The sequence below is a fragment of the Corapipo altera genome, unplaced genomic scaffold, assembly GCF_003945725.1.
Source record: "Corapipo altera isolate COAL_440 unplaced genomic scaffold, ASM394572v1 161, whole genome shotgun sequence".
Taxonomy (NCBI): Eukaryota; Metazoa; Chordata; class Aves; order Passeriformes; family Pipridae; genus Corapipo; species Corapipo altera.
The window spans coordinates 1,040,803-1,063,449 of record NW_020884979.1 but is presented as its reverse complement, the minus strand read 5'-3'; the positions used below and the strand labels follow the sequence as shown (position 1 = coordinate 1,063,449).

The 22,647-nt window shown below is 49.5% G+C and overlaps 2 protein-coding genes and 1 non-coding gene across 3 annotated transcripts in view; all 3 read left to right on the top strand.

The window, feature by feature from the left end:
* Positions 1-7,180, top strand: part of CWF19L1 (CWF19 like cell cycle control factor 1) — a 10,719-nt gene extending 3,539 nt beyond the window's left edge. The window contains exons 5-14 of the mRNA XM_027665632.1: positions 173-387; positions 1,334-1,452; positions 1,591-1,675; positions 2,570-2,698; positions 3,469-3,580; positions 4,327-4,406; positions 5,264-5,473; positions 5,863-5,982; positions 6,787-6,884; positions 6,972-7,180. Of these exons, the coding sequence (XP_027521433.1) occupies positions 173-387; positions 1,334-1,452; positions 1,591-1,675; positions 2,570-2,698; positions 3,469-3,580; positions 4,327-4,406; positions 5,264-5,473; positions 5,863-5,982; positions 6,787-6,884; positions 6,972-7,116 (1,313 nt within the window). The 3' untranslated portion in view covers positions 7,117-7,180. The remainder of the gene's footprint in view (positions 1-172; positions 388-1,333; positions 1,453-1,590; positions 1,676-2,569; positions 2,699-3,468; positions 3,581-4,326; positions 4,407-5,263; positions 5,474-5,862; positions 5,983-6,786; positions 6,885-6,971) is intronic.
* LOC113957850 lies at positions 5,556-5,695 on the top strand. Its single transcript, XR_003531312.1, has one exon. It is a non-coding gene; the product is annotated as a small nucleolar RNA SNORA12 (small nucleolar RNA).
* Positions 7,173-22,438, top strand: CHUK (conserved helix-loop-helix ubiquitous kinase). The gene is made up of 21 exons (XM_027665617.1): positions 7,173-7,349; positions 7,419-7,513; positions 8,955-9,069; positions 9,789-9,858; positions 10,981-11,069; positions 11,343-11,432; positions 11,821-11,945; positions 12,224-12,331; positions 12,824-12,959; positions 13,684-13,878; positions 14,237-14,339; positions 15,192-15,315; positions 15,776-15,927; positions 16,782-16,843; positions 17,691-17,800; positions 19,180-19,229; positions 19,350-19,446; positions 19,873-20,020; positions 20,401-20,540; positions 21,266-21,362; positions 22,121-22,438. The coding sequence occupies exons 1-21, from the start codon at positions 7,200-7,202 to the stop codon at positions 22,145-22,147; spliced, it is 2,283 nt and encodes a 760-aa protein (XP_027521418.1). The 5' UTR covers positions 7,173-7,199; the 3' UTR covers positions 22,148-22,438.
* The last annotated feature ends 209 nt before the right edge of the window (positions 22,439-22,647 follow it).

The following is a 22,647-nucleotide window of genomic DNA, read 5'->3' as shown; positions in this document are numbered from 1 at the left end:
GTGTCCCTGGCTCAGTGGGTGCCATTCCCCTGGCTCAGTGGGTGCCGTGTCCCTGGCTCAGTGGGTGCTGTGTCCCTGGCTCAGTGGGTGCCGTGTCCCTGGCTCAGTGGGTGCCATTCCCCTGGCTCAGTGGGTGCTGTGCCCCTGGCTCAGTGGGTGCCGTGTCCCCCAGGCCGGCGGGGTGTGTTCAGCGGCTGCTCGGGGCTGCACATCGCGTACCTGAGCGGCACGGAGGCGCAGGAGCAGCCGGCTCCCGCCCACAGCTTCAGCGCCAAGGACGTGGAGGAGCTCAAAACATCCCTGTTATCCACCCCAAACTTCAGAGGAGTGGACATCCTGCTGACCTCCCCCTGGCCCAGGGACGTGGGCACCTTTGCCAACAGCGCGGTAAGTGGAGCGGTTCCCGGTCTCCGGGTGGATTTGACAAAGGATTGCCTTTTGCTTGCTGTGGCAGCTTGGGCTGTTGGGCTGTCTCAGGAGTGCATGAGAAAGCTGGGAGTAAAAAAAGGACAGTTTGGTTCTTCAGAAAAGAAGGACTGAAGGGGAGGAGGATTTGTGAAGCTTCAGGGGGGTTTATCTGTCCCTGCCTGGAGGATCCAAGTGAGGGGCTTTCACCTGATCACAAACGTTGCTCTGATTTCAGTTGGTTGCAGCTGCTGTCAAATGAAGCTGCTGCTCTCTGAGGAGCAATGCTGTGCTCTAAGCACCTCCAGTACCACTTGACATCACGTCATTTTTTCCCCCCCTTCCAAACTTTTGAAGCATTCTGGTGTTTATTTCCTCAAGTATCAGTCAGCTGATCTGGTTGTTCCTCCATCTGGACTTTGAGCATGTTGTTTCATTTGTGTCCAGTTTTGTGTTGTTATTGTTCCTTAGCAGAAGGGATTTTCCAGTTGTAAGTTCAGATGATCTCAGACCTTCCTGGAGAGCAAGGCTGCACACGTGGCAAAAGGACATTGTTTGCTCTCAGTTTCTTCCAACGTCCAAAAAGATGCTCAGTGTAACAGCATTAAGAACCTTCCCTGATCTTGGTCTTATCTTATGCATTATCTTGTAAGATGATATATGTATATCTTATAAGATTCCCTTATGCACTGAGATCCTGACAAAATTGGATTGATGAAACAAGTGGATGCAAACTCTGAATACACAGAGTGGAATAAATGAGTAGGCTCTGGTTGGCAATAAAAGATCAAACCCTCTGGGCTTTTTTCCCCCACTTCCAGGGAATGGCAACCACTGTACTACACACCCAACATGTAGTTCTGTATAAAACTGTTTCTTTTCGCTGCACTCTGACAGGTTTAAATAAAACTTGGCTTGTATTGTGCAGGGAGAAATAGATACCAAGAAATGTGGCTCCAAGTTGGTGTCAGATCTGGCTGCAAGTCTCAAACCAAGGTACCATTTTGCTGCCCTGGAGAAGGCCTATTACGAAAGACTTCCTTACAGGTTTGTAAGATCTTGTGAAATCTCCTTTGTTTTCTAGTAAGAGTTCTGTTTTGGAAGAACACAGGAAGGTTGATGTGCTGTCTGAGTATCTTTTCAATGCTTCATGTACCTGTAGAGCCATGTTTTGCTTCCTTACAGAAATCACACAGTGCTACAGGAGACCCCACAGCACGTGACCAGGTTCATTGCACTTGCTGATGTTGGCAATACAAGCAAGAAAAAGGTACTGACACCCTCTAATCTTTCTTCTTTTGTCAAGTACAGTTGTAGGGCAGTAAGCCCAGCTTTGGCCAGCTAAAGGACAGCATCAAGACTTAAAAGCTTGACTGAAGTGGAGGTGTCTGTCTCACTTGAGTAATAGGTACCATTAGCCTGTTATGTCAGAAGGGTGAGGGCTGCAGGCACAAATCACCGAGAATAACTGATTTCTGGGATGGGAAGGGGCTGTTTGTTTTTTTTTTTAACCTGTTTCTCTTCTCCCCTTATGAAAGTTACCGAATATTGGTGCAAAAGGACAGGTTGGTAGTGGTTAAAAACTTGCAGTGTCCAGAGTTAAGAAATTCTGGCCACAGTGGTGAAGTTCACTTGGCTGCTGTCCTGCAGACAAGGAGTTCTCTGGCATTCCAAACATACTGGTTTTTTGTCCTTTGGCAGTCCCTCTTTCTCATTCTCATTCCTCTAGTAATTAATACATTCAGCATAAAAGTAAACTCAAATAAAATCCCTAATAAGCAACACAGAGGAGAAGACTCTCCCATTCCTGAGGCTGAGGGATACTCCGAATGAGTAGTCAGGGAGTAAATTCCCACAGCATGGTGTGTGCTGCTCGCAGTGAGTAACTGCTAACAGAAAAGGTTCTGGGCAGAAAGAAGGCCTGGAAACGGGCAAGGATCAAGGTTGTGTCTCCATCAAGTAGGATACACTGGTGCTTTTCAAAGAGATCTTTCCTTAAAGTGAAAGCAGCACCTTGGGAGCACTCCATAAACTCCTGGTTGCACTGGGTGGGACCCTGGCACAGGGGGGGTGTTTTTCCATGCCCTGATGTGCTGAGTTGTGCTGGTATGTGATCCCTTCAGAGGTGCAGTCCTTGCCCCTGAGCCCCCTGTGCTTGTTGCAGTACCTCTATGCCTTCAGCATCGTGCCCATGAGCTCCATGGACCCCGTGGAGCTGGTGAAGCAGCCGCAGGACGTCACCGAAAATCCCTACCGGAAACTGCGCAGGGAGGCTGCCAAGGCCAGAGCAGAGGTACCGCCCTGGGCCCCTCCTCGTGGGAGTGGGAGGTGGTTGGTGTGCCCCTTCTTAAACCAGCTGTGTCCTGGGCTCGTCCCACAGCGTGGCCAGGGCAGGGCAGGTAATGCTGCACCTCCTCTCTGCTCTGCTGAGACCCCACCTGCAGTGCTGCCTCCAGCTCTGGGTCCCCCAGCATAACGAGAACGTGGAGCTGCTGGAGCGGGTCCAGAGGAGGCCATGGAGATGCTTCAAGGGCTGGAGCACCTCTGCCCTGTAGCCAGGCTGGGAAAGCTGGGGTTGTTCAACCTGGAGAAGAGAAGGCTCTGGGGAGTGGCCTTTCAGTCTTAAAATCTTCAGCCATCAGAAAGATGGGGACAAGATTTTTTTAGTAGGGCCTGTAGCTACAGGACAGAGTGTCAAGTCTGCTGCATTGCTTGGGAAGCTCAGTTCATTCTGTTCCAGGATGTTCAGGAGGCATTTCTTCACAGAAAGGGTGGTCAGGCGTTGGAAGGGGCTGCCCAGGGAGGTGGTAGAGTTCCCATCCCTGGAGGAGTTCAAGGAGCAACTGGATGTGGCATTTAGTGCTCTGGTCTGGTTTACAAGGTGGGGATCAGTCACAGGGTGGACTTGATGATCTTGGAGGGGTTTTCCAACCTTGGTGATTCTGTGATGTTGATGCTTTTCAAAGGTGGTTCACACCTCTGCAGGAAAAATCTTATTCCTGGATGTACTGTCACTCTCTGGGATGCAGATCTAACGGGCTTTGCTTTTCATTTTGTGTACAGGAAGAACCAGCTCGTCAGTTTTTCTTTGACTTGAACAAGCATCAGGGAAAGAAACGTCCCTCAGATGGGAAACAGGGAGGGGACTCCCAGCCTAAGCAAGCCAAGAAACCCCGTAAGTAGGAGGCTGCATTTTTCCTGAGCTCTTCCCTTGAGCCATTGGATCGTGTCCTGACCTTCCTCAGGCTGCTGAGCTGGATATGTCAGTTTGCCAGGGAGCTCTGTCACCACGCCGGGCACTGGGGGAATGCAGGAGGATGAAGGGACTCTTGTTTCCAAGGGAAAATATGTTTCAATAGGTGAAAGGAGAGTCAAAAGCATAGTTTAAAAGCTCGTTGGCCCGTGGTGGTTGTGGTTGGGCTGATGCCACTCACCCTCTGAACCAGACTGGCTTCTGAATGTGACAGTTGGCAGTGTCACAAAGCTCAGCTCAGGTACTGCAATTTGGGTGTGAATCCAGGTGTTTTGATGTGTGAATAGGCCAGAACTGACAAGTGTGTTTGACAGCCCCTGCCCTTGTCTGTACCCAGGCAGTGATTGTACCTCAGTTTGATTTGTTTGTTTTAATTTACTGGTGCTTTCTTATTAGTGAGCTGTAACTACTGAACTCCTGGAATCAGTGCTCTTTCATTAGGTTAGAGCACTCCATGACAATGGCAGTCAGCAGGGTGTGACTTCCACCTCCTCTCTTGCTGGAATTTCCCAGAGGCACCAGTCTCCTGACCAGACCTGCTTCCAGGAGCTCTGTCCTTCTGACACCTTCAGCACTTGATCACCTGGGAAGGGTGGCTGGAAAACAACAGGTCTTCTGTGTTCTGCCAGATATGCCTCGTGCTAATCCTTGTTTCCTTTCCCAAAAAGCACAGCCCACGGGGCCCTGCTGGTTCTGCCTGGCCAGCCCGGAGGTGGAGAAGCACCTGGTTGTCAGTATTGGCACACACGTAAGTACCCGTGGCAATGTAACATACCAGTCTCCAATCTGAAAAAACCCAAACAAACTTTATTTGCAATCGCTCTTGGGTTTGTTTTCAGTTTCTTTGTATCTCCCATACAAAAGACACAAGTATAAACTCTTAGAAGTAAAGCGTGGCCGGTTTTGTTATGGCAGCAGAGCTGGATTCTGGTGTCAGAACACCTTTTGCTGTGCCAGCCCTATGTTACCATCTGGCAGAACGTTTCCAGCTGGAGCTCAGTGTAAACTGGGACCTGCTTTGGCAGCAGGATGCACTGTCTGGAGTTGTGCAGGATCTCCCTGGTCCCAGGTTGGTTATATACAGATGAAACAGAAGATACCTTCCAAGTCAACATCTCAAAGTACATCTTGGAGATTAATTCAATCACTGAATGAATGATTGATTCATGCACTTCACTTAAAGCTATTGCTCCTCTATAGCACAGTCCACTTCAAACTGCTACTGGGACAGGTTGGTCCACAGGCTTAATTTAAAATTTTAGATGGATTTTCGTGTCAGAGTTAAGAGATTCTGGCCACAGTGGTGAAGTTCACTCAGCTGCTTTCCTGCAGACAAGGAATTCTCTGGTGTTCGAAAGATACTGGGTTTTTTGTCCTTTGGCAGTCCCTCTCTCTTATTCATCTAGTAATTAATACATTCAGCATAAAAAGAAACTCAAATAAAATTGCTAATTAACAATCCCTAATAAGCAACATAGAGGAGAAAACTCTCCTGTTCCTGAGGCTGTGGGATACTTGGAATGAGAGGTCAGAGAGCAGATTCCCCCAGCACGGTGAGCGTGTGCTGCTTGCAGGGAGTAACTGGTGTGTATTGTTTCACTCTAGTGCTACCTTGCCCTGGCCAAAGGGGGCCTGTTACCTGACCATGTCCTGATTTTGCCCATTGGGCACTATCAGTCAGTGGTGGACTTGTCCTCAGAGGTGCTGGAAGAAGTGACCAAGTACAAGGCTGCCCTGAAGGAGTTTTTCAGAAGCAAGGGAAAGAGATATGTCCTATTTGAAAGAAACTACAGGAGTCAGCATCTGCAGCTGCAGGTATGGTTTGGGTGTCACCCTGGGAGGATATAAACTCATACTGAGTACAAACCTCACGTGAAGTGAGAGTCATTCAGGGGTTTATTGTGGTGGTTTCTGTGTGTGGCAGATCTGTGAGTGTATCAGAACTGTACCAGAACTACCACAGAGATCAGAAAGGAGAAGGCAGTGCTGAGAACTTGAAGCTTTCAGTTTTCAGCAATTTGTTCAGCTCCTACAGAAAAAAAAATCTCATAAGTTTAAGCCTGTAGAGATGGGTGGTCACCTGTCTCGTGTGATGAGGCTGAGCTGTACTGAGGGGCACACCAGCTCCAGTGATGCACTGATGGCTTTCTGCAAGGGCCCTCTGTGCCTTGTCTGCTTGTCACGGACGTGCCCTCTCTCTCCAGGTGATTCCTGTCCCACTGGACCTCTGCACTTCTGAAGACATTAAAGAGTCTTTTATTACACAAGCACAGGAACAACAGATTGAGTTGTTAGAAATCCCAGAGCACTCGGATATCTCGCAAGTATGAGGCCACATTTCACCTGTTCTTTCCCTCTGTCCTGCTTAGGCTCCTCTTTCCCTCTGGGGTCACTTTGTGGGGTAAGGTTAAGCTGTTGGAGGCAGAGCCTCGTAGACTTTATTTGGGATTCATTCCTGGATTCATTCCTTCTGGTGCCAAACACCAACCCTCTTTTCAGCACATCAGGTAGTTTTAGGTTCTGATTTTGACAGGCTGATTTATCAGCTGAGGAATGGGAGCGTGGCCTCTTCACTGGCTTTTCTTCCTCTAGAACTGTGCTGTGCTAGTCCAGGGTGACCCAGCTGAGGTTAAGAGTGACCAGACATGCCTGGTTCTCTCTAATGGCTGCAGTCACTGCAGAACTAAACCACAAAAAATATTCCAGTAGTGCCTGGAGTGCATCATCCACTGGTGCTCTCAGAGGAAGCGACCCATCGCTATGGAAGGGACTGTTTGAACTCCCACCATCCCTCTCCAGCAGGTCTCTCTGAGGTGCCTGTGAAGAGGTACCTTTCCTCTCTGAAGAGAGGGAAGATAGGACACATCTGCTCTCTTCTTAGAGCCAGTGTCTCTTCCCACCTTTGTGCATGGAATGGGTAGTCAGGCACTGGAAGGGGCTGCCCAGGGAGGTGGTGGAGTCCTCATCCCTGGAGGCATCTAAAAAACGGCTGGATGTGGCACTCAGTGCTCTGGTCTGGGTGACAAAGTGGTGATGGGTCCCAGGTTGGACAGGATGGTCTCGGAGGCCTTTTCCAGCCGAATGGATTCCGTGATTCCCACCGGGTCCCGCCTCGCTGTCCCCCGCAGGTGGCGCAGCCGGGGATGCCGTACTTCTACGTGGAGCTGGACACGGGGGAGAAGCTGTTCCACCGCATCCGCGGGCGGTTCCCGCTGCAGTTCGGCAGGTGGGTGCTGGCCCCGGCCCCCTCCCCGCGGTGCTGTGGCCGCGGCAGGGTGTCATGTTGGTGACGGGCGGTGCCGCTGTGTTGCAGGGCGGTGCTGGCGAGCGCGGCGGTGCTGGCGCTGCCGGAGCGCGCGGACTGGCGGCAGTGCGCGGCCCCGCGGCCCGAGGAGGAGGGGCAGGCCCGCGCCTTCCGCCGCGACTTCCAGCCCTTCGACTTCTCCCTCCGGGACTGAGGCGGCGCTGCCGGCGGCGGCCCCGCGCGGGGCCGGGCGGTGACGCGGCGATCAAGGCGGAGAGCGGGAGCGGCGGCCGGGCCATGGAGCGGGGCGGGCCCCCCGCCGGCCCCGAGCGGGCCCCCGGCGGGGCGGCGCTGCGCGGGCACCCGGCCGGCGCCTGCGGGCCCTGGGAGATGCGCGACCGCCTGGGCACCGGCGGCTTCGGCAACGTGTGCCTGTACCAGCACCAGGTGGGGCCGGGCCGGGCGGCGGGGGGGGCACGGCCGGGCCGGGCCGGCTGACGGCGCTGTGTCCCGCAGGACTCGGGCGACCGCGTGGCCATCAAGTCGTGCCGGCTGGAGCTCAGCGTCAAGAACAAGGACCGCTGGTGCCATGAGATCGACATCATGAAGAAGTGAGTGCGGGCGAGCCGGCACGGCACGGCCCGGCATGGCATGGCACGGCGGCACCGCACCGGCACGGCCGGGAGAGGGCACAGCCCCGGGACAGACAGCCCCGAACGGCCGGGAGAGGGCACAGCCCCGGGACAGACAGCCCCGAACGGCCGGGAGAGGGCACAGCCCCGGGACAGACAGCCCCGAACCGGCCGGGAGAGGGCACAGCCTGGGGTCAGCCCATGAACTGACCGGGAGAGGGGACAAGCAGGGCCTCGGCCCCCGAACCGGCCGGGGAGTGGGACCGTGGTGCGGGGACAGCCAGGGGAACAACAGCCGAGGATCAGCCCCGGGACAGAGTAGGAGAGGGGACAGCTGGTACAGCTGGTGGTCAGTCTCTGAATGGGCTGGGGAGAGGTGCCCGTACCCTGCGGTACGTTTGTTTTAGCAGCTGGAGGGCCTGGAATTGCTTTTTTTCTGTCACGCTCCCGAATGTAAAGAATAAACTCTCCTTATACTTTCTGCTGAGAAGCTCCATCCTCTGTGCTGCCCAGTATCCATTTTCAGCGTGTCACTGAGGTACCTGGGAACCACAGCTGGCCAAGCTGGACCTCACTGGAGTGTTGGGATCTCACAGAATGGTTCCTTTGCCCCGTGAATTCCTCCTTACTTTTGAGAGAGGTCCTGGAGCAGGGAATGCTCTGTCCCACTCCTGGGAGCTGGGATGCTCTGAGCTGCCCTCCCCAAGGCCTGCAGTGCCCCTGCTGTTTAGGGCTTTACTGAGCTCCTGCTGTCACTTTGTCACCCTCACCTGCTCCCTGTGTGCCCTGACACTGGGGGAAACCACTTGCAGGGAACCTGAGTTTGTCAGTCAGGGCTTGGTGATCCCTGTTGTGGTTGCTGAAAACAAGCAGTGAGCCACACAGCTACAGCTGCTCCTGTGGGTGTACACAGAAGTAATTTGTCTTCATTCCCCATCTGGATATGTCGTTTATTCCCAAGAGCAGCGTAAATTAGAGACAGTCGGGAAATAGCTGTTAGAATTCAGTTGGAGAAATTAATTAATCCTTCCCTCTGTACGTGGATTTCACCTGCCCGGTGCAGTGACACGGATTCCTACAAAACCCCCTTTCCCAGGGGGAATCTGGCCCCACATGCAAAAGCAGGCACACATATGTAATGACTTTGCTAGGAATGTGCAAGAATCCAGAACTTGAGCCTGGATCCTCCTCATCAAAGTCCTGTACCTTGACTTTGAGACATCGTTTGTGCTCATCCCTGGTTTGTGTATTCCCAAGGTATGGAATTTATGCACTTGGATACCGGTGGGTACTAGTTAAAGAGAACACATTTGGGGAACAGAGGCTGTCCCAGGAACATAAAACGTGGTTGGATTGCAGTCTTGTCTCACCCTTCCAAGAGAGGGGGGCAGAGTTCTCACCCAGCTTTCCATGTGCTTAGGTTGAACCATCCCAACGTAGTCAAAGCCTGTGAAGTTCCCGAGGAGATGAACTTTCTGGTTAACGACGTTCCCCTCCTGGCCATGGAATATTGCTCGGGGGGCGACCTCCGGAAGGTAACGGCTGCTCTGCTTCCAGGGTGCACCAATCCAGGGGCAGTGACGCTGTGTGTGTCACCAGAGCACCTGGCTCTCCAGGGACAGGCGTGAGGAAGTAAATGTGAAGTGGGGAAAAAAGCCACACGTGGGAAATGAGGCTTGTGTTTTAGAAAGCAGAGGGCAATGCAAGGGGCAGATACTCTTTTATCCTGGTGGAGTGTGTCATTTCCATACCCTGGATTTAGGAAGCAGCAGTTTCTACAGGGGGAAAGCTGCAAATCCCTGTCACAATTTGCTTGGAAATTGCCTCATCTACATGCTCAGGAAATTAGCTCTACTTGCAGTGTCTGATCATTTAATTTCTAATGAGCCCTTCAGTGTTGCACAGATGCTGGAACAATTTAGGAAGTAATGGTTTTCATTTCGTTGGATCCCTGTAATGCTTTGTTCATGAAAGGAAAAAAAATAATCCTTTTTTTTAAATTTGTGATGTGTTCTTTAAATCTTTCTCCTGTTTGGCATCATTTGTGCTTCACATCACTGGTAATTTCTCATCATGGATCTATCATGAGGGCAGAGGCACCTCAGTCATCTCTAAAAGCCTCAAGTGCAGTCAAAGTCAGAAATTGCTGAAGCTGCTTATTGACAGCTCGTTAAGACACTGATTGGGGGATGGAAAATGTTGTTCTTCTCTGTTGCACTGTGAGTCTAAACATGTGGTTTTTTTTTTATTGCAGCTGCTAAACAAACCAGAAAACTGCTGTGGACTTAAGGAAAGTCAAATCCTTTCTCTGCTTAGTGACATCGGTGCGTAGTCTTATGGCCTTTCCTGTGGGGTTTTTTTGGGGTTGTTCTGGGTTTTTTAATGTGTAATGGCATTTTGCTTTTTCAGCTGACTGTGAAAAGGGAACTGCCAAGAACAGGGCATTAAAACAAATCAGGTTTCTATCTCAGAGGAAGGATTTGGTGTCCCTGGAGTTAACAGAGACCAGAAACTCCCACTAGTGATGTGTCTGTGGAATGGGACTGGAAAAGCTGTGGTCAGGTGTAGGTGACCATGACATTAATGTTTTGTTAAGGTCACGGTTTTCTGTTCAAACCTCACTTCTGCTGATGCCAAACCACTTATCACTTGAAGGAATGTAATTTTACAAGGCAAAAAGCACTGACTGATGTGAGAAGTGCCAGAGTTGCCCTGTGGCATCTCTGTGTAGGGTTGGCTTAGCAGGAGGGAAATTCTGTTTGTTCAGGGTGACGGATGTCTGATACCACGTGGATTTGGGATTCTGCAGTTTGGAAAGGGAGCAGGCAGGGTGAGAGGGGCTCCAGATGACAGCAGTGCTCACAGGGAACAATTGCATTTGATGCCTTTGTGTACCTGCTTTAAAGCCATTCCCCAAGGCTGGAGTAATCTGTGAAAACCTTCATGTGACACAAACTTGAGGTGTTTAATCATATACCTCATTTGTCAGGCTGTTGAGCTGTGGCTTGCTGGATGCCATAAGAAAATTATAGATGTGAGAATTGAAGCTGGCCCTCCTGTCCTGGACACCCTGATGGAGGGTGATGCCAGGGTTTCTCCACGAGCTAGGCTTTCCAAGAGAGCTCCTTGTTTTCTCGTTTCTCTCACAGATAATTTGTAGGAACAGAGCTAGTTTTGGCATGAGAAAGCATTTTGGAGTACTGGCCTATCCTTGCAGTGCTCAGAGGGCTTCCAGTTCTGTCCCTGAACTAAAAAGCAGCTCTGCTTCCTTCATCCTTGTTCCCCTTCTCCCCTTGGAGAAGAAATGCAAGTTTGAAGCTGTTAAACATGTGAGCGGTGGTAAATCTTTGAAGGTTGGGGACTTGCTCCCCAGTATTGTATTTTATCAGATGTATCTTTAATCAATGTGGGTTTATTTTCAATTAAATCAAACACGTGTCTTTCAGGGTCTGGTATCCAGTATTTGCATGAAAACAGAATTATACACAGAGATTTAAAGCCTGAAAATATTGTTCTTCAGGATGAAGGTGGGAAGGTAAGTCAGGTGGCCTCTGTCAGTGGTGTCTCCATTGTCATTTCTGGGAGTTGTCACACTGAACTGGACTGAAAACTCAGCTGTGAATTTACTGTCAGCTTTAACACTGTCACGTGTTGAAGCCCTGCCACGGACTTTCTCCAGAATTTCCATTCTTTCCTCGTCTTGATTGTATGCTGTGGATTGTATGCTGTCACTGTGCAGATTTTGGGTTGTTTGGTTGTTTTTTTCTTGGCATTTGCTCTTCTGATGAACTGTTAAAACTGTCTGCAGATTGTCCACAAAATAATAGACCTGGGATATGCAAAGGATCTGGATCAAGGAAGTTTATGCACTTCGTTTGTTGGAACATTACAGTATTTGGTAAGCTCTAGAGCTTGGCCCAGCCAAGCCCTGAAACCTCCAAAAATGGAGATCCTGGGGAGCTGTCCCCAGGGTGTCCTTTCCTCATGTCCATCATGAACCTCCCAGATGGCTGTCTGGGGCTGTTGCCCCTTGTTGCATCACCTGTGGCTTCCAAGGGGAGTTAGATCCCATCCATCCCTTCCTGTGCCATGACTGGGGGCTGCTCTCATCCCCCAGCCAGACCCAACAAGTCCAGCTCCCTCCCATCTCATGGGTTGGCTGCTCCAGGCCCTGACCCACTGGACAGCTGGAGCTGGAGCTGGGAGCCACACCTGGACACAGCTTTGCCTCTGCAGAAATGCAAGGAAATACCACTGTCAAAGTGTCTTTTTATGATCCTTTTTAGGCTCCAGAACTCTTTGAGAATAAATCCTACTCGGTTACTGTTGATTACTGGAGCTTTGGGACGATGGTGTTTGAGTGCATTGCAGGATTTAGACCTTTCTTACATAATCTACAGCCATTCACCTGGTAAGACACTTTTTCTTGGGGAGGTGCTTGTAAGTGCTTGTATGTTGTGTGGTGGCCTCTGGTCATTGGTAACTCCTTCACAAGCAAAATTTCAATCAAAAAAATATCGTTATAAACCAGTCTGTGTGTCAGAGGCAGAAAACAGGAAACTCGGGTTTCTGTTCCGAGTTTGTTTTCTAAAGCTGCTGGACACTGGCACTTTTTGCTGCTGACATATTCAACTGCCCCCTGACAAAAGTAACACTGCCAGCATGTCCACAGAGGATTTTGCTTTGCAGGCACGAAAAAATCAAGAAGAAGGACCCAAAGCACATCTTTGCCTCCGAGGAGATGAACGGGGAGGTTCGGTTCAGCACCCACCTGCCGCAGCCCCACAGCCTCTGTGGGTGAGTGTGTCCCTAGCACAGCTGACCAGTCTGGTCCTGTAAACTGAGGGCTCTCCCTCCTTCCTCCCAAGCACTGAGGGCTCCTCCATCTTCCTCCTCAGGAGTGTTGAAAGCTCCTGGCAAGCTGCTGTTTGCTGTTAAGGAATAGCCCACGTGGCTGTTTTTTTGGTATTTTCGGCTCTCCTGTGCCCGGTTCGTGGGTTGATGGCAGCTCAGAACTCTGTGTCCGCTTTCTGCCCTTTACCACAAGGCCAGTCAGTAACATCTACCTGATAACTTGATGGTATTGAATCTCATGAACCAAGAACTCGAGGGAGTTTCTCCATGGAAGCAGAAGCTGTGTTGGCAAAACTGCTGCAAGTGCAGGGCAGGCCACAAAGATGGGCAGAGCCTGTTGAATAGAGCGCTCAAGAAGAGGCCCAGGAGGTTGAGCTGCCTCGGTCTGGTGAAGAGAATATCTGCCTTCCCTTCCTTACAGTCCCTCTGCTTCAGTTTGATTGTAGAACCCATGGAAAATTGGTTGCAGCTGATGCTGAACTGGGATCCACAGCAGAGGGGTGGAGGTTCGGATCCCGAGACCGGTCGTCCAAGGTGTTTCCTAATAATGGATCACATCCTGAATTTGAAGGTGAGTGAGGGTTGGTTTAAAGGCCTTCTGAAATCATCCCAGAGGACAGAAAGGGTGCTCAGTGCAGCAAAGCTGTAATCCTGGCATCATCCAGCTGCAGGGTCACGAGGAATGTTTTTCAGGAAGCGAGTGCAAACACAGCCTGTCCGGTACATACTGGAAGGCAAAATATCACCTGCAGTATTAACCTCTAGTTTTACACTTGGAGTAGAAGGATGACCCTCTGTTACTGTCTGTCATCTTGGAAAGGGCTCACCAAGATCAAATCAGGGTTTAATATTTACCAGTAGCCGTTTTCCTGCACTTCCCTGTTGGTGCTGTGACTCCAGGTGTACCGATGTACTGCAGTAGTAGTACCTGGAGCAGAACAGAGGTGGCATTCACCTCACTTCTCCCCTTGGAGTCCTTGCTGGAGCTCTGCTGGAGTAAGACTAGCTGAGGCAAGCATGTGTAGAAGCAGGAGGGTAGTTTTGTCCCTGTTCTTTTGAAGGCTATTTGATTGTCATTTTCTCTGACATTAGAAGTTACAGGCCTGGGCTTTGAGTTTGTTATGTGGGACTTTACTCCTGACTTGATGATTGCAGTCACTGAAACTCAAATGATGCTCTAGTTCTGACATGTTCATTGCTATGTGCTCCTTCCCAAAACTGCTACGTGCTCCTTCCCAGGCTTCCTTTGGCTCTGATATCCAGGGGCTTGTAATCTCCTTGTGCTCTTCTTACAGATAGTGCACATCCTAAACATGACCTCTGCCAAGATCGTGTCCTTTCTTTTGCATCCCGAGGAAAGCCTTCATTCCCTTCAGAATCGGATTGAGTTTGAGACTGGGATAAGCACTGGAAATCAGGAACTGCTGTTGGAAACAGGGATTTGCCTGGACCCTCGGAAACCTGCTTCCCAGTGTGTTATTGATGGCGTGGTAAGAATCATTCTGTTCATTTCATGTCTTTCCCATTCTCAGGGAATTAAAAATCTTAGGGAAGATACATTGCCTGAACCTTCTCCCACAGGAGGTAATTTGCTCTGGAAGTGTAGTAACTCTTAAGGCCTTTTACTGGGTAATGTAAGCAGATTTCTGTAGTTAAATCCTGCCTAAATACTTAAATAATTGTTAGCAAAGCGTCCTTTCTTTCTGTGGGGTCAATAAAATCAGTTTTTTAAGGCACTTAAGAGAGGTGCCCACAATGAGTAGTTCATGATGTAACCAGGACTCTCTGGGTTAGTAGGAGCTGTTTGGGGTTTCTCTTTTTTATGTTTTGTTCTCTTGTTCTCCCCAGAGAGGCTGGGACAGCTACATGGTCTATTTGTTTGATAAAAGCAAAACTGTCTACGATGGCCCCTTCGCTTCTCGGAGTCTGTCTGACTGTGTCAACTACATTGGTGAGTGTGCTGCACAAGTGCTGTTCCTTGTGGGAAATGAAAGAATCCACCCTTGGCCTGATGACAGAGCCCTGGCATCTCCAGGGTGTGCTTTTAGACCACCTATGGAAGCTGCTGCTTTGCTTGCTGCCTCCCTTGCATGTCTCCTGAGATGACAGCAGTCATCTGCAGGACCTAATAAACCCCTCTGAAGGTTTATATATCCCAAATATATCTGTATGAAGGGCCTTTTGTACCTCTGTGAAAGAAAAGGTAGTGACAGGGGACAGGAGATGTCTGCTGAGATACTGCATGTGAGGAAATGCCTTGTGACATGCAGTTGCTGTTAAGTAGTTTTATTTTCACTGGTTTGTCTGCACTGGTTTTCCTCATCTCCTTTTAGTGTCACTCAGGTTTATTCTGACTGGGTTTTTTTCCTGTGTTCTGGGTTGTTTTAGTCTGGTGAATCTCATTGCATTGTGCTGAATCTTATGACATATTTACTGATATCCCAATGTACTGACAGTTCCCATCTCTACAGGGGAACACACAAAGTCCTGCATCTTTTCCCCTAAACATCAGGAGTCTGGGAGGAAACAAGATTGGAAGGTGTCAGGACAGTTGATTAAATGGAGTGATTAAATTTGCTTAGAGTTTTTGGGACAAAAACCCTCCTGGTGTTTTACTGCCCAGTAGCAGGTTGTCACACCCCTGAGGAGCTGTGACATGAAAAGCTTATACACACTTAAAAATTGAGCAGAGCTTACCTGGCTTGACCCCTTAGCTCAGGCACCTGCAGCAGGAATGAGGGGTGCTGTAGGCACTGAAGTCCTTTCCTGGGGTTGTTGTTTGCCTGTGTCTGTCTGTGCTCAGTCCAGGACAGTAAGATCCAGCTGCCGATCCCTCAGCTGCGCAAGGTGTGGGCAGAAGCGGTTCACTACGTGATCGGCCTGAAGGAGGATTACAGCAGGCTCTTCCAGGGCCAGAGAGCTGCCATGTGAGTTCCCACTCAGCCACAACTGTCACTGTGGTGCCACCACGGGCTCTGTTGGCATGGAACTGTGTGTCTCAGGGAGTGCTGGTTCCCTAAAGTTTTACAGCCCTCTGCTGTTCTGTACCTTTACGTTATAAAACATTCTCGGGCTGGGAGCTGGTTCCACTCCAGCAGTTTTACTGTGCAGTGCCTGACACTGAGAAAAAAACTGGAATATACTCAGAGACTCACAGAATGGCTGAGGTTGACTTCTGGAAGTCCTGCAGCCCAGTCCATGCTCAAGCAGGGTCACCTAGATCTGGTTGCCCAGGACCACATCCAGACAGCTTTTAAGTATCTCCAAGGATGGAGACTCCACAACCTCTGTGGGCAGCTCGTGCCAGTGCTCAGTCACCCTCACAGCAATGGAGTTTCCTTGTTTTAAGTCCAGCTTAACCTGTGCTGTCCTTGTTTCATCTGTCAGGCTCAGCCTCCTTCGGTACAATGCCAACCTGATCAAAATGAAGAACAACATGGTCTCAGCATCCCAGCAGCTGAAGGCAAAGCTGGAATTCTTTCACCAGAGCATTCGCCTCGACCTGGAGAGATACAGTGACCAGATGGCTTATGGAATATGTGGGTATTGGGGAATACTTGCCTGGAGTCTTTCTGATGCTGGAAAGGGTCAGACTGACAGTGGTGGGCAGCATTATGGGTGTATTTTAGCTCAGGTGGATGCAGGAGAAGGGTTTGGCAGAAGCAAAGGCAGGAGGATAAAAAACAGACCATTTTTGGAGACCTTCAGTGACAGTGGGACAGGTGGTCAGCTGTTCCCCACTGAGAACAAGAACATGGGAGCATGAATAGTGCAGGTGATGTGAATGTTTGCTGTTTATTCCCTCAGAGTCTGATTTCTTTGGAGTTGTCACTGGGCACCAAGTGGAGGGCAGAGCTGCTGCCCGTGCTGACAGTGGAAGGGCTGCTGTGCTTGATATCCAGAGGTGCCATTTGTCAGGATGAGAGATGGGCTGAAAAAGCAGCAGCTACAGTTTTAATGTCCCAGAAATGTCTGGATCCTACAAATACTGTTCAGGGGAGAATAGCAAGATTTACATATAGTTTGGATTATATGGCTAAAAACTGCAGCTTGAGCCAAAAATGATGACTGGGCTGAAGGATGATGATGGAAAATGGAAAGACTCGGTGAACTGGTTTTGGACAGTCTGTGTTCAATCAAAAGTGGCAGTTGTTGAGCTTAATGGTGGAGTTTAAAGACTCAGACTCGTTTTAGGGCAGTGATTGCAAACAGTGGAATCCTACCAAAGGATCAGTGTGTGAGTTAAGGTGAGCACAGAGTTGCAGCTTTGCTTGGAGATTCAGCATCATTCTCTTTGTGTTCAAATTCAATGGATACGTGTAAAGTCCAGGTCTTGCTTTATTTTTGTGTCTGTTTGTATCCTGTTAAAAATTAACAACTCTTTTCTCTTAAGCTTCAGAGAAGATGCTCAAAGCCTGGAAGGAAATGGAAGAGAAAGCCTCTCAGTGTGCACAGGTAGGAGCACAGACAGAAAGTTCTGGCATTCTGCAAGTAAATATGCAAATTAGTTTTTTTAATAAGAGTCATCCTTAAGAAAGTTAGAGCAAAACCAGAGTTTTTGCATTGGCTCTCACAGTAATACAGAGCACTGTGATTAATACATAAAAATCCCAGGCACCATTAGGAAGACAATAAATTACTTGGCTTATTTCTTGCCTCTATGTAGGAATAGAGTGGGTAGTTCAGGTTCTGGGTTCCATTGCCTGTCTTCTTCTAAGTCAAAAGGCTCTTGGAGCCTTGACTCTGCCTTGCTTATATGATGGAGATGGGGGAATTGGGATTCCCACCTAAATTTTGCCCATTAGCTCTTTAAATCTTATTTCTCCTTGTCAGGAAGCAAGAAAGATAAAAGGGAGGCTGCTTCTAGCAGAATAATTCAGAGCTGTCCCTGGCTGTTCTCCAGACAACCAGGAACCTCAACAAACATTTACTTTGCAGGCCATCAGAACTGTGTTCTGTCATTCACACTGTGTCCATTTGTCAGGCATGGAAAATGTTTCACTCTGGGACACACAGGGGTATCTCAGTCTGTTTGGCAGGCAGCGTAACTTGTGTGAATTCCAGACACACAGAGAGATGATTTATGAAGAAACTGATTTTTCTCCTCCACTGTGGTGGACAGAAATTTGGATCTAGGTCATACCATGCACCAAGAACAACCACCTCAACTATTGTAGCAGCTTTTCTTTCTCCTAAACTCTCCAAGGAGGCAGCCCATTATCCAAACAGGTGTTTTGGGGATTTTTATCTACTTGACTGCTCTCCTCCTTCAGTGTGATCTGAAGCTCCATTTTCCCACTAGGCTGAAGATATTGGGTATCTGGATGAGCAGATCATGGCTCTGCACACAGAAATCGTGGAGCTCCAGAAGAGTCCGTATGCCAGGCGCCAGGGAGAGGTCATGGAGAGCCTGTAAGTCCTCTGCTGCTTATTTTTATGGCACAGAAATGGATTTTCTGTATTTTTAGGGTTTTTTTCCCCCTGTTGCTGGTTGCCTTAGTGCTTTTGAAATGCAAAGTGCCAGTGCAGAGTAGTGTGTGATTGGTTCAAGATCATTTTGTTACTGGAAGGGAAGGTCCCACCACTTGTGGGACACTTCTCTGTTACTCATCTATGAAACCTCATCTCACAAGAGGCTGTGGCAGAGATATATCTTGATCTCACCTCAGGATTTCCTTTTGCTTTGGAGAGGGGTGAGTTTTGTAGTGTTGAGTGAGAAAACCATGAGACCATTGTAAAGCCCTGCTAAATATCTTTAGTGTATTTTCAAAGAAAAGGTAAATCACTTGTGGGTACTTGAATATCTGGAAAGTCGATTTTTTTTGTTTGTTTGTTTAAAGTATTAAAATAGGAAAGAGCTGAGTGGTATTACTGATCTTGGGAAGACACAGGAAGCAGTTACTGGGCTGCTGCTGAGAACACAAGTGGTGATTCTAAAAGAGAGGGATTGAACAGCCACTAAATCTGCTGTTAGTAAGAGCTCTTTGGAAGGACTCTGAGTGTTCAACGTGCCTGTTCCTGGCATGTTCTCCCCCCTCCCTCATGGCTAAGTTCCTTTTCATCCACGTGTAGCTGCAGCAGCAGCAGAACTGGTGCCCAGGGGAGGAAGTGGTGAAGGGGAGAAGCCACCCCTTGCAGCAGCAGCCCAACAGTCAGAGCAGCTCCAACTCATGGTGAACCTGCCTCCTAAAACATTGCTTTTTAAGCAATTCCACCACTGCAGCCCAGGGTCAGAGCTGGGAAACTGCTGCTTGTTTCTGACAGGCTGTGAGTTAGAACAGTGAGGATTTGTTCAAGGCTGGAAGTTTCAGTGTTTGGCTGCTTTTGAAATATTTGAAAGAAGAGAAACAATGTCCTCTTGTCTGTGACACAACTGTCTCTTTCCATTTGCAGAATATGACTAAGATTCGAGCAAAGAAATGCAGAACAGGAACAAGAATTTCTCAGGCAGTTGTGCAGTTACAGTTACAAAAATGAAGTTTAATAACTAAGGAAAGAAAACACAGCTGGGGCATGTGGAAATTTGAAACTGAAAATAACCTCCACCTAGTGTGGTTTTCTGAGAAGAAAATGCCTAATTCAGAGAAAAAAAGAGGGACAGCTTTTAGGGAAGTGTTGGATTCCATCACAGAGCATCCCTGTGTCCCAAAAGTCATGCTTGTGTAGGAGCTGTAGGAGAAGGTGGCAGCTCCAAGGTCTGAGGTTCAGAAAGGCATCACTTCATTGCAATGCTTTTTTTCTTGAGCCCCCTGCTTGTTTGACACGTCTGAATCATATTCTTCTTTTCCAAGGGAACAGAGAGCCATAGACTTGTACAAGCAATTGAAAACAAGACCTCCAGGTATGGAAGGAGATGGTTTAAAGACTGTTTCACATTAGTACCCCACGATTAATTTTTCTGACCTCGAATGCAAAAAATACTGTGTGATTTGACTGATGTGGTGGTTGCTGCCCCTTCCAGATCATGCCTACAGTGACAGCACAGACATGGTGAAGATCATTGTGCAGACAGTCCAGAGCCAAGACCGAGTCCTCAAGGAGCTCTTTGGCCATCTCAGGTACTTTATGCACGCAGAAAACCCCAAACAGATGCAACTTGTGGCATTTGTAGCTTTGTAGTAGGAAAGGAGAGTGAAAATCATAGAGGTCAGAGCCCAAAACTCCATCCATGTTTCTCATGCCAGTATTAATTCTGCTTCTCTGTGTTGAATTTCCACTTTTTCAAAACTTATAACTGATGTTTATAGGTAATAGGGCAGGGGATGAGAATGGAATGGCTTGCACTGTTAGGAACCAGGAGTTCACTAAAATGAGTGTTTAGGTTGGCATTGAAATCTTAAGTTAAAATCAGAAATAGTGTAAGAGCTGAGAAGATATCACAGGGATTTGTTCATTGAGTCTTTGGGTATCTTGAATCCCAAGGTGAGGCTTTTGATTTTGCCACAGGAGCGGGGAAGTGACTTTGTGTTTGGTTTTTATTCTAGCAAGCTCTTGGGCTGTAAGCAGAAGATCATTGACTTGCTTCCTGAGATTGAAGTGGCTCTAAATAACATCAAGGAAGCTGACAACTCAGTGATGCAGATGCAGGGAAAAAGACAAAGGGAGATATGGCATTTGCTGAAAATTGCTTGTGTAAGTAGCTCTTGGATTGTCTGTTTGCTTTTCCTTCCAGGGCAGAGCCAGGAGACATCAAAGGAAACTGGGAGGAGACCAGAAAGGCAGAACTGCCACACTATGGTCGATTTTTTTTTCCACAGAGAAGGGCAGTGTGAGGTGGTAAAAGCAAAAGCTAAAGAGGTGCTTTCCTGCTTAGTTTAGGGTGTTTTAAGACTATACTGCTCATTTTGCATTAGTTACAGAGCCTCTCCAGCTGCGGCCATCTCCCAGTTCCCACACGTGAGGGCTGTGTCTGTGTTACAAACTGTGCTCCTGTGTAACCCACAAAAGAGTGAACCCTAAATCCTCCCTTTGTCCCTCACAGCCGATGGATTTGATGGATTTGTGTCTTCCAGACTCAGAGCTCCTCCCGATCCCTGGTCAGCTCCAGCCTGGAAGGGACGGCCTCGACTCCCGCAGCCGCGTGGCTCCCGCAGGGCTCCTCAGGGAACGCCCCTCCCCACCCTCTGTCCTCGCTGGCAGCTCCCCAGGAAGGGTAGGAATGCTGGGGAAGGAGAACTGCAGGGAATCAGCCTGGCTGTTGTGTGTGCACACGCTCCCCAACCCTCCCTCTGCTGCTCAGGGGCCTGAGGGCACGGCCTCTCCCCTCCACCCCAGGGCATCCCATGGGCTGGGCTTGGGATATGCTGGGAAGGCAGGTTTGGACATCCTCTGAAGGCTGAACTGTCCAGCTCCTGACTGGAGTCACAGTAATTCACCTCTGGCAAGTCCCAGATAAATCAGGCCACGTTTAGTCCTTCTTAAAACTGCTGTGATTTCAAAAAGTCTCAGTTCGAGTGGAGGTCTGAAGTTTGGGTCAGTCCTAAGCAATCCGTCTGGTCCAGTATCCAGGTGGGATTTTTATCCTCCCAAAATAAGCTTGTTACTAATGCTCTAAAAAAAAATCAGGAATTTGGTTGAACTCTTTCCTCAGAAACCACCTCCACTCTCTCTTCCTGAGCAAGTTCCACACACCACTCTCAGCTAAAGCACTGTGCTATTCATTTCCTGAATATTCTTCTTTTATTTCCTATGTCATGTTGCTCTTCCTTGGGGTTGGATTTGCTTATCCTACCAAGGTATCTCCTACCACTGCAGAGGACTATAAATCAGCTTACTGGGGTTGTTTGGATTTGGGTTTGTGGGTTTTTTCACCTTCTGATGTTACTTTTGGTGGCTGAAATCTTGTCATCCTTTGCTTTTTTTTTTTTTCCCCTGCAGGGAAAATTTTGCTGATGTGATACAGGAGAATGTGAATTACCTGGAACTCTTCAGCAGCATCCTGCAGGAGGTGAGGCAGGAGCAGAACAGCATGATGGTAAGTCTGGTGAGGAATCAGGAATTTCTCAGGTCCTGGTTTTTAGGAGCCACATCAGGGTGCTCTGGGGATGTGGAGAACTCCTTGAGCAGGAGGAGGGAGCACTTGGTGCTGGTTTCAGCTGTTCTCTGGGACTCTGGGCTGGTAGATCTTTCTTGGAATGCTGGTTGCATTCCCAGCTGGAGAGTCCTGGTTTGTGTCCCAGCACTGGGGTGGGCAGGGTTCACATTTCCAGAGCCCTTTTGGGTGATGAACAAAAACTCTTCTTGTGGCAGAGGTGGGACTTTAGAGAGTACTGAGTACCCAAATCCATGGTTTGGGTTGGAAGGGACCTTAAAGTCCATCCAGTCCCACCCCCCTGCCATGGGCAGGGACACCTTCCACTAGCCCAGGTCGCTCCAACCTGGCCTTGGACACTTGCAGGGATCCAGGGGCAGCCACAGCTTCTCTGGGCAACCTGTGCCAGGGCCTCAGCAGCCTCCCAGGGAAGGATTCCTTCCTAGTATCCCATCTAACCCTGCCCTCTGGCAGTGGGAAGCCATTCCCCCTTCTCTTATCAGTCCAGGCCCTCATCCAAAGTCCCTCTGTGGTGAAGTAACCATTCTTTAGGCCAAGCAGAAAATCCCTGCCAGCCTACACCATTCTATGGTTCTGGGATTTAGGGTATGCTGTGGTTTGTTAACTCCTGGGAACATCAAACAAGACCCACATCCAGCAGCTGGATCCTGCACTCAGCTGTTCCCCTGCTTTCCTTGCAGAGTTTTGACTGGAGCTGGCTGAAGTAGCCACAGGAGCCGAGGTGCTGCATCTCCCAAGTGCCTTCTGTGTGGGCCCCGGGCCGTCGGTCACCGTGTGTCCTGTAGCCTTTGCCGAGCTGCTTCCGGAGGTGCCGACACCTCCTGGGCGGGGATTTCACCTCAGTGCCTCACCCACCGGCCGTGCCTGCGGGGGAGCGGCGAGGGCCCGGCCCGCGGAGCGCCCTCTGGGCGGGGGACGCGGGCGGGTGCCGCCGCTGCCGCGTGTCGCATGAATGTATAGCGCGTGTATATGTAATAAACCGTGCAGACGAACGGACAGACAGCCCGAGGCCTGGTCGCTCCCGCGCCGCCATCGCCGTCACGCCGTTACCAGGCAACGCGCGGGGCGCTGTGACGTCATCATTCCGCGCAGCCGCGACGCCCCCCATGCTGCCCTGCGCCCGCGCGCCTGCGCGGAGGGGGCGGGAGCGCGGCCTCGGCAGCACGTGGGGAACGAGACAGGTATGGGATGGGATTGGGAATAGGGA